Source organism: Zerene cesonia, chromosome 1 (genome assembly GCF_012273895.1).
Source record: "Zerene cesonia ecotype Mississippi chromosome 1, Zerene_cesonia_1.1, whole genome shotgun sequence".
NCBI lineage: Eukaryota > Metazoa > Arthropoda > Insecta > Lepidoptera > Pieridae > Zerene > Zerene cesonia.
In genome coordinates, this window is record NC_052102.1 from 4,839,721 (window position 1) to 4,851,746 (window position 12,026).

The 12,026-nt window shown below is 31.7% G+C and overlaps 1 protein-coding gene across 1 annotated transcript in view; it reads left to right on the forward strand.

The window, feature by feature from the left end:
• LOC119828732 (formin-like protein 5) overlaps positions 1-3,637 on the forward strand; it is a 9,395-nt gene extending 5,758 nt beyond the window's left edge. The window contains exon 5 of the mRNA XM_038350977.1: positions 1-3,637. Coding sequence (XP_038206905.1) covers positions 1-167 — 167 coding nt within the window. The 3' untranslated portion in view covers positions 168-3,637.
• The last annotated feature ends 8,389 nt before the right edge of the window (positions 3,638-12,026 follow it).

Below are 12,026 nucleotides of genomic sequence, written 5' to 3' on the forward strand. Positions count from 1 at the left end.
TCGTGCCCGTGCTGTACGCGCCGCCCAAGCTCTCGTGCTGGAACTGCGGCGCCGCCGGACACGCGGGCCACGAGTGCAAGGAGCCCAGCATGGAGGAGATGACGCGCGCGGGCGGCTACCAGCTGGACTTCGGCGGCGCGCCCCCGCCCGAGGCCGCGGACAAGTAGGCGCGGCCCGCCGGGGCCCGCCGCGGGGCCGCATCTCATTTACGACGGACAGTTTCGATCTTAGATCGAACGTTCAATAGTGACGTTAGTCGATGCGCCTGAAGACTAACGCGTTCGGACGATGAATCGTTTCATTTATATTTGTAAGTGATTGCACTTTTGATTGTTTTTAGGCCCAGTAAATCGGTATTAGAGTAAATAAGAATACTTTCGAAAAAGTACAAAGTTTAAACATATATACCTAATATAGTTTTTTAATCAATAATCAGTCCGTAGAATTAAAAGTGCAGTTACAGAGTGATTATGACCAACCACAGAATTGTTTGGGAATTCCATGTAAAAAATCGGGTATTAGAAGCGATTGCTTAACCGGTGAAATTAATTATTTAAATAGTAGTATCACAGTTGTGTTACAATTTTTGTAATTATTATTGGAAAGCTAAATTTTTTGAAAATATTTAAAATTTTTGAAGTGACATTTTTTATTATATTTATGAAGTGCCATAACATATTTCATAACAAAATTATTTAGAAAAGATATCATAGAAACATAAACTCACGTCGTTTTATATTTATAACGTTTTACGCACACATTAATCTAGTTTTTTTAAGTGTATTTTATATTGATTTTTAAATTAGCTCATAATTATCTGAATATTTGTCGATTTTTTTAATTATGTTGGAAAATATAGTATCCAAAATTGTGCACAATTTTTTTAAACTAGCAATAAATGGAATTCCCGAAGTATATCTGCTTGTCTACTCATATCAACGTACGTAATAAGTAATAAGTATGAGCACGTAAGTTCAAATCTTTCGCTGGAGACCCTTCTAAACTATTTAATATACAGTTCAAAACACCAATAATTGTGATTACATTGTTATAGCAAATTCATTTCCTCTGACCCAAGACTGACTTTATTATTATTGATACGGATTTAAGAAATTGGATCTACAAAATCAGCAATCGAAATCAAAGGACTGTTTGTTCAATAGATTTGGAGGAAAAGCTTGTGCAAAGTGATATACTTATGTCTTTCATGACTGAACATACATGTGAGTATGTGTGTATTTGAATCCGTTTGTGTATTGAACAATAGAATACTTGATCAAGCTCATGGAAATGCAATGCTCTTATAAAATTAATTTAATTAGTGTTTATAAATAGTCATTGTAAATAATTATAAATATTTAAGAGGGATGAAACGTACGGCGCGTTCGTACGCTGTAAATAGTTCGGTTTATACGTTAAGATATTGTTTAGAGTTTCGATATTTGTAAATTACTTTGTAATAGAGTGTCCCATATAGAGTTATCCATTGTTTATCTATGATCACTGTCACAAATCACAGTTCTGCATTTCTAATCTCCCCGTTGTTGCGAACAGTTCAAATTGTAAGGGTTGTAATTGTTTTCGTATAATGATATTTTTTTAATCGAGTCAAACGAGTCACACGCATAGGTGGGTGCGGGGTGGTTGTGGCCGATTCGATAGAAAGTGGTTTATATTTATTACAAAGTAATCGCCTGGCGTTTTATTAAGTGTTTGGACCTACGTATAGTTATTTAGATATTGCAAAAGTATCCCAATGTATATTGCGTGCACAATGATTTTAAAATACTGTACATAAAATAATTTTGTAAATCAAAAAAAAAAAGTAATGATTAAGAGTTCGGAACTTGGATAATGATTTTTGCAATTTTAACGATTTAAGCTTAACCGCGAGGACTGTTATTGTATAAAAAAAATTATCACTCCTTATGAAGGTTGTATGTCCAGATAACTATTGTGTTATTTATATCTTAACAATAATTCTATTATAATATTTAAAACCGTTTAAAGGTTAGATAGAAATAGCAAGGTTAACTTAATATTTTTATCATAAGTACTTCTGTAGTCGTGCAGTGGTTTTCACACTCGCCAAGTTAAATAGCTTTTAGAAACTGCATATCAATCGGATCTCGCATCTTTTAATGCTTGTTACGAACATACCACGTATTATATGTCTTTGCTTCGGTTTCGATGTTATCACAATTTAGTCCTCTCCGACCGTCTTTCAGGTCAAGTGGTTAGAACAATTTGGCGCAATATAAATACTCGTGTTGACTTTTACGGCATGATTATCTACATGTATACTTAGTAAATTCTACACAAGAATCCTAAGATTTCATTCGGACGCTTGACTTTTAAAAGACTTGAAACTACAATGTGACAGTCACAAAACAATTTGTTCTTCATAAAAGCGTAGTGCAAAAAAAAAAATAATAATAATACAACAGAGGCAGAATTAGGTCTACCTCATAACATCCTACAGGACGCTATGATACTTGTTTATGTTTAGCTCTAAAGCTGCAATTGTATATTTAGTTTCTATTTTTTAGCTAAGATTCAGTTCAAGCATTTGTGTCGTGAGATAGATTAATATTTGAGTTTCGTATTTTTTCCATTTAACATGTGGATTTTTAGATGTAATTTATGTAGTAACTAAAATAAATGCTAAAGTATGCAACTAAGAATGTATGTTCTGCTTAAATTATTGTTTTTTTCGTGTTTATAATTTTTTGGAAAAGGTATCGTTTTGTGCTATTATATTTGGACTAGTTCTTGTTTGTTGTTCATTTCTTGAATATAGATTAGCGTGGCTTTCGCCAGACTATTTTTTTCATGAAATTTATAACCAACGCTAAATTTAATGTGTCGATTACAATGTTAGAAGAAAAAATAAGTTTGATTTGCACATAATACATTTGTTTGTTAATAACCAAAGTAATTATTTGCATTACTTTTTCTTAATTTTGAGCGCTATTGATTAATTCAATGGTAATGTTCGTGTTAATAAAATCTTTGAATCCAGGGCGTAGTATGACCTAAATCAGCCTCTGATCGAGCAAAATATCGGACGGTCTGGGAAGGCCTAATAGAATATTTGATTCAATATGGTGTGGTATGTTAGCTGTAGGCATTTTGAATTCAATTAGTTTGTCCTGTTTTTCTTATGAAAAGTATAAGTACATTTAGTGTTAACAGCTAATCCATTGTTCACATTGTATAATAAACGAGGACAATTCAAAGCAACAGTTGCGATGATATGCAGCTTTATTTTGTACTAGTAGAAGTATGAGAATATTTTTTTACTCTGTACATGATGTTATAAATGTGATAATTAATTTTTGACATAATTAGAAATTGTGATTTAGTAAGGTGTGTAACTAGTTAATAGTTTATAATAAATACAAAAAGAACTCGCTTTACTAAATAAATTATACTACTGCCCTGAAGCGATGTATTTATATCGTTGTTTTCCCATTTTTATATTTGGGTACTTACTTATATGCTGTTGTACTTTCTACTAATAAAAAAAGATCAGCATTTCAGGAAAATGAGTGTTTCGGCCCAGTATTTTAAGACCTCTGTATCCCACCAATGCTGTGAATCGTTTGCTTCCTGAAAAATAAACAACCAAAATCTATAAGGTCTTTATTATTTTCCAGATTGTTAATCCCATTTTTAATATAATCTTTGATTGGTGACATAAAGATTAAAGTTACATGAGAGGATAAATTTTAATTAAACGATTTTGCGGTCTCGGACGAATCAAATTATAAATGCAAACAAAAGTTCTGTGTCTGTTGATCTGCTCTTCTGTCTGTCTTATTAACGACTAAACCACTGAACCGATTTGGATGAAATTCGTTACAAAGAAAGCTTGAAACCTGAGAAAATACAATTGATAGATTCTATGTTGGAAATTGAAAATGGGAACACCAATTTTTGGATTTGTTGTAGTGTGGTTTACAACACTTATTGTGATTATAATTTATTGACGATCTGTAATTAGAATTTTCGAATGAACTAGTCTAGTAGACTTGGATACTGTCGGGAGAACGTCATCGTAGTCTTTGAACCTTATAACATTGATTGTTCTTGAGTGAACATAGATGGCGCTGAAAAAGAATTAAATTGTTTTTTACCTTCAAAAATGTGTCCTTGGTAATCTTGCCAATTTCATTGTTTATTCCTGAAATCAGCTTACGCTCGAATTTTTGTTTGAATTTTATTATAATTAGCTTTGTCAGAGATATTTCTGGTACTACACATAAATAAGTAGCAAAATCATGGTCACACAGAAGTCCTTATTTCTCAAAGTTTGCAAGAAAATTTACTAACTAATATGAGTTCTAGCAAGTAGGCAATATTTGGTTATTGTGATTTATTTATTGAAATACGGAGAGTAAACACGTACCTGCTTACGTCATTAAATAATTTTAATGTTCCAAAGCTTTCGTATATTTAAATTTTCATTCGCGTTTTTAATCAAGCAGTATCAGTAATATTAGATATATTTTTTTGTTAAGGGAGATGATTTATTTAGGTTAGGTAATATTTGTCATAACAAACATTACATAACCTAATTAGAATTAATTTCCCATTAAGAAAGAGAAGAAGAAGAAGAAGTAGAATTAATTTCTTCAGAAAAAAAAATCAGCCATACGCGAGTCGGACTCGTGACTCTAAGAGTTCCAAATGCAGAATACAAATAAGCTAAAGAGCAACCGCAAAAAAATTGGTCACCCATCCAGTTTATGACCTTGCCAAACGTTGCTTAACCTCGATTTTTCATTATTTTTTTGTTATACCGGCAACAGATATAAGTCCCTACAGTATCATAATCATTCAAAATTTCAACTGTCTTCAATTTCATCTTTTCTATTTCATCTTTCACGGTGTTTGAGTTCATGTTATATATAGCCTGGTGATAGGACGAAGGACAGTAAAATTGTATATGCATAATACGTTGTAATTATTAGTTATCTATAGTAATAAAGTCCCGCCCATTTGAGTACGGACGTAGATAAAAAATTCATGAAAAAGAGTACTTTATGTGTTAGGAATTTCGGTTTTACTTTTACACACGAAAAATAGTACCTATCGCTTTGTTTTTCACTGATATTTTGTTTCAAAAATTTTACAGCTATATGCTTCAAACAAAAGTACCACTGTATAACGATTAACGCGCCGACATTTTGACATGAGCAGTCAGGTTTCAGTGATACACAAAACTGGAGCAGTGTTCGATCTACGACTACACCGGCAATTTACATTTAAACTTTCGAAAACAAACTGAATTGTTTGCTTGTTATATATGTTTTTGTAGTTTTAGAAAAAACATCGAAACTTGTATTTCTTAACTTGATATGTTTATATAGACGCAGGTAGATACACTTAATAACTATTAAATAAGTAAGTCACATAGATATTATATGTTGGTCTATATTTTTTATGTCATAGCGGGAAACTGAGCTGGTCGTTCGCCTGATGGTAAGCGATAAGTAACTCCCCCTATACAAGTGTTACTTTAATTAAACATTACAAACATTGCATAATATAGATAAATAATTTTTTTGTTACTTAGTCAAACTTACTCCAACATCTAGTAAATTAGATATTGTGTTTGATGAGAATTTTTGTCTATGGTATTTGAATGTGTTTTTTTTAAGTTAGTTGTAAGCAACTTACTCCAATGCTATATACCGGCCGCAGGTCTTTTTTTCTCAGAAATAATTATCAAATTTCTAGATATGGTATCGTTTTTTTGTAACATATGTTAACGGTGCCAAAATTCCACTAAGTTCCTGTACATGTTTAGTTTGCGCGCAAGATGAAAACTTTATGCTTAAATCAAACTTTATCCGGAAGTTACAAGCACGTACTAAAATATGGCTTAAATATATTCTATTTGTCTGGAGAGTTAATAGACGTACTTTAACCAAGCTTATCTGACTTTGAATTAAGAATGTATTCAATATTTGTATGGATGATATTTTTAGTTTTACTTCTGCCCGTGGCCTCGTTTCTTGTAAATATTTATTATCTTCTATGTTTATTCTTGTATATATATTTTTTGTAAACAGTGGTAACAGAAATATATCATCTCTGAAAATGTTAACTGTCCAACTATCACTGGCCACGATACACACAGAGAGACAGACGGATAGCCAAATATTAGTAATATTTACTACTAAAGTATTAATGTTAATGTGTGGTAATACGGTCTTACCCTTTGAGTATGAAACCCTACAATTGAACATGTGAAATACTTACATAATATTATTTCGTTTCACATAAACTTATCTCGAAATTACAGGAACATGCTGGTAGACGGCTTACTTTGTTACGTCGCTCGTCCGTCAAAGATAAATGACGAGTTCAGAAAATGAGCGAGCACAATTGTTTCAGTTCCGCCTGATCAATCCAAATTGATGGATTATTATGTTGCTAGTATCATTGAATATCGTTTGTAATGTTATATCATGTATACTATTCCGCAATCTATACATTTTCAATCGACTTCAATAAAGAAGGAGGTTATTTCGTTATCTTTATTCGTTACAAGTAAGTACATAGTCTATTACTTAACTTAGGACATGAATATTGTAACTTGCTGTTACGATTTACGCAAATAAGTCCACATTTTGTAGTGTAAAAGTTTAGCAACTATTAAGCCATTGACTTTACAGTTCTTTGAAATACAGAGACAAAAAGTCAAATTTGAAGTAGCAGTTACAAGCTTAAACACTTATGTAGTGGACTAGTGCTCGCTGAAACATAGTAATAAATCTCCAAAAGAACAAAATGCGCATTTCCCAATTTTCAGTACAGCATTATAGTAGCTTACAATTCCGTCAACGACAAAGGGAAATTTTTACAAGGCTTTACTTTAAAATGAAATTTTAGTTCCTCGGTAAGAACCTATGTAGCTGCGTCTGAATGCGGTTGATTTCATTCATTCGTGAAATTGTTTGAATCATTTTACTTACTCCCAAAATAACATAATATCATACATACATAATATAATAGAAATGTATTACTTTTATTTCCAAAAAATACTATACATATTGATAGACTTCTTAACTATTCCTCTATTAAACTAAGTATTGTATAACGCATTTTTTTGCATAATTTTCTTTAAAAAGCCCCGTCAACTACTTACTTCTCAGTTCCTTTTTTGGGAATACTTAGTCGCAAAATATAAGAGGACAAGTAGTAAAAATTATAAAAAACACTAACATAAATAACGGTTTTGGTGTGCATTCAAACAAATAAAACCATTTCTCTTTATTCCTATTATTTAAGAATCCTACTAATATTATAAATGCGAAAGTTTGTAAGGATGTGTGTATGTTTGTTGCTCTTTCACGCAAAAACTACTGAACCGATTGCAATGAAATTTGGTACGTAGACAGCTGGACAACTGGAATAACATAAAGGCAACTTTTTATATTCCTATGGGATATGGACTTGCGCGGGTGAAACCACGGGGCGCAGCTAGTTTATTTTATAAAGAATCTTATATTTTAATTGTGGCAAAAATCCACAGTGGATTTTTGCCCTTTCTTCTTACTCCTTTTAAAAAGAGCATGTTTCTTATAATAATGTTCAAAATATAACAATACACGTAATCTGCATAGCCATTTGCTTATAGGTATAGATATATAATATGTATTTACTTGGTGTCGTTATCCTTTCGCTTTATCAAAGTGTCATCAATCTTGCCTTGCTTACAGAATACAGAGGGCGAGTGACTGATGTTGCATACTTTAGCTGTTTTTATTTACAAACTAAAGGATGATTTCGGCTCAATTTACTGTGAACGACAGAAGGGGAAGACAAAAGAACGATTATTTTTCAATACAGGCATGTTCTTTAATTTTGCCATGACTTTCTTGCAATTTTAGCTGAATTGAGTGTTTGAACGTTTAAGAATTGTTTTTAGCTGTATATAAGTCTGTATTTTTAATGTTTGCTATCGTGTAATGATGTAGGCCAAATCGCAAATTACTGTAAATTTAAACTCCAATAAAACATAAGAAATGAGATAGATAAGCGCAATTGCTGGCAGTAAGCACCTCGGTCGCGCCATACGCCTTCACAATAAATTAAAAATTTAATTAAACTACGAGAGGTCACAACTCACAACTGTTTGATAAACGTTCTCGCTAGCCTTAATTCAGTATAGAAGGATTGTAACTGCTTTTTTGATTTTACCCATCGGTGGTTACGGTCTTAATTAAATATTTCACTGTGTATTATGGCAATTCCCTTAAACAATCGAAAAATTCGGCGTAAAGATTTTTCTTCTATTTTTGTCGTACAAGAAAATTTGATCCTCTCTTATCGTAAATTATAAATACATGATATTGTAACGGAACAACGCAACGCTTCATTAAATTTATAATAAGGAGATATAGGTATGCTAAACATGTTGGCAAACAAAATAGATGTCGGCGCCAAATGGGTTATTGAATGGCCATTGAAATACTAATTTCTGCGTAAAATGAACAATCTCTGTGAGATTTCATTGAATTAAGCTGTATTTATTATTAAAATATACTGGAATCTAGAGGTGATAAATGTTTTCAGAGAATTTATCGATGGTTAATATTTTTTTAGCGTATGCAAACGAATAATGTTGTGCCATTTGTCAGTTCTGACCCAAAAAGCTCAGCATTCACAATAATTAGTCACGGTAAGTCTTCCAAATGGAATTAAGAAAATAATGGAATATGTACCTATGTGGTTGGATACGGAAATACAACAATATATTAAACTATGTATATATAATGTTCCAAGTCTACATACCAAAAATCAATGTCTTATTATTATATATACTTATTGTCATATAATGTATTAGTATTGCAAACTTTAGCGTAGGTATATCATTCCTATATTACCTAAGGTTACGTCTAACACTGACCGATGTACAAGCTGTAACATTACTACAACTGATGACGTGAAGTCAGTGATAATAGCAATATGTTTGCATAAACATCAGATAAGGTTGCAGCATCAAGTGAGTGTGATTTAGATGCAAACTTCAGTACGCTTCTCCCAAATTGCATTAACTTCTCTGAACTGTCTCGAACGTGGTGGGAATGTTGATTATCAGCCTTGTTATGATCGAGTCGAACAGGGCTTTCTGAGTATTTTGCGAACATCAATGGGTAATTATAGGTTATAATTTTATATTTATTTAACGAACCCTTAATCCGACAGAACAAAAAATTCCATTTATAATAGTTTAAGATCAAGTTCTTGTGTCATGTTGGTTATAAAATTATGTATTTTATATACATTGAAGTCAATTGCCTGTTCAACTAGAAAACTGCAAAACTGCAAGATAACAAAACAAACACATATAAATTAATAAAAATTATGTTATCAATGTTCCATCGACTAACTAGTATTACTTATATAAAATTACATATTATTAGCTGTTTAGTAGGCATGTTAAAGTCTAAAACAATTTTTCCATAAAATCGTGCAAAATTCCGTCTTAACTGGGTTAAAGCAATTAAGATTCGAGGAAAAAATGGTAAGCTCGTTAATGCGATTGGATTCGAAGGAAGTGTTTTACCTAGACGTTTGTTGAATCTTTGAGTCGCTGACGTAACCTACTAGATATGATGAACAAAAAACAATATTTTGTTTTATTTAGCAACCAGCTATAGCCCGCGGCTACGCACACGTTTGTTAATTAAGTTTAATGGATGTTACTATACATATAAACCTTCCACTTGAATCACTCTACCTATCAGAAAAAAACTCCATTAAAAAATCGTTACGTAGTTTTAGAGCGTTACGTAGTTTTGAGAGAGTATACCGTATGTGTAAACCTCACAGGAATATCAATAATATCATGTCAATATAAAGCACAAGCACATCAGACTCTCATGTTGACTAAAAGTCAATATATTAAACTGGAAATGTTTGAGATTTTGTTTGCTTGAATATATCTATACAGAAAAAGGTACCTAATCAAATAATCTTTATCTTTATCTTTATCTTAGTGTCATGTCTATAATTTCTTCTTTATTTTGCCGGGTTAACCCAGGCGAAACTGAAACAAGCGGCTAAGTTTATTACGTATACCCATTAAAAAAACTTAGGTGACGTCAATTAATTCATGATAAATTCCCCTCTCCTACCCCATAGTCTACTTTCGTCAAAAAGAAATTTAATTTTAAATCAAAAACCAAAATACCCAATAACTTTATTTGCAATTATCTCAGACTTGTAGATAGGTATTTACATAAACTCTTTTAAAATAGTGAACCATATAAACATATTTTAGTAATTAATAACATTTACTTTGTTTAAAAATCTTCGTATCGAATTCTCTCCGTATTAACAAAAAATGTAACATTTACCGAAACCCCCCTCCTAAAAGTGAAATGCAACACGACCCCTCCCTACGGTCTAATGCCTTACGTTAATAATGGATGCCTATTTATGAAGAGAAAATATCGATTTAGTCCATAGGAAAAGAATAAACTTCGCTTAAAAATGCATAATATTATTTCAGAATTTGCATTCTGCGCTTAGGTAGGCATTTTCACGTTACTAGGTCATGTGCGAAGCGCTCCGGCACTCTGCTCTGCGGAAGAAAAACAATGGACAGCCTATTGTGTCATCATTCGTCTTTTTTTGATAACTAATTTGCGGTAATTTTTAGTATACTCGTGTGCCTTGCTAGTGAAAATGAGGATTAAATATATGTATTATAATAATAATTAAGCGATTTAAAAGACGCCTTACCAATATACCTAACTACATTATATTCACCTGTATCATTTTGCTAATCGTAAAAAATGTTTACGCTGAAATTTAATTTTTAAAATGTAGTACTCTAGATACATGTATCGGATAACACGATGCTTTGTGAATAAGGCCTGAAGTTAATACATAAAAAGTTAATCTGCGATCATCGCGCTAGATAACTTTTTAGTTGGTTGCAATAAATTGCTCATATTCAAGAGCCCCAGATTAAATTTAAAGGCTTAACGCACATCAATTTGTGTAATTAAAAAGTATTTCAATTAAAATCGCGTGTAGCCAAAAAGTTAACGTTTCTAGTTGTTTCTGTTTAAGTAAAACGTTTTAATGTATGATAACACGTAATTGGATTTTAGAAAAGTTATTATAATTATGTTCCATTATTTATATATAAATGTTGAGAATTGATTATGCTAGTTTACAGAATGTTTGGACGTTATATTATATTATGTATTCCATGTAAGAAGCTTTATTACTTATGGTATACTTTTCTTTTATTACTTAAATAAATTGTTTCATGATCAATGAGAGTTGTAAACATGTACCTATATTGATTCAAAGAAGGCAATCCATCAAACAATTTTTACTTGCGTTAATAGATTTGATTAAAGAGTTTAGTCTTATATTATCTGCGATAAAGCTAGATTACTCAATCTTTTAAGTATGAGTACCGAAGTTGAGAAGTTATTTACTCTGAAACAGATTCAAACCTATTTCAAAATGTATTAGCAGATTCAAACGTATTTCAAAATGTTATTTATGAAATACCCCACAAATTTTAGCTTATTCTATAATTTTAAATTATAGTGCCCTTGTTATTTTATTATGGTCTTCCAAAGTGGACTCGTTCCGGTCAAGGCTATCTATTCAAGTCAATTCAGAATCTTACTCAGCGTCTAGTCTCTCAACATCTATTATAGCAATATAACAATGACATAATATATATGTATATACATATGTATATTCATACTAGCTTTCCGCTCGCGTAGTCATATGAAAAGTTTGCTTTCCAAAGTGTCTTCCGCATTGTGGGTTTTCGAGATAAAAAATATGCTAATCCCTTTCTCGGTTCCAAACTATATCTGTACGCAATTTCATTAAAATCAGTTCAATGGCCTAGGAGTTAAGAAAGAGATAGACAAACAAATAGACATATATATAGTATTTAAATACTTAGTATTTATAATAATAGTAGGGCTCTGATGTTTAATTTATTAATTATCCTCACGTAGAGAACAAAACCT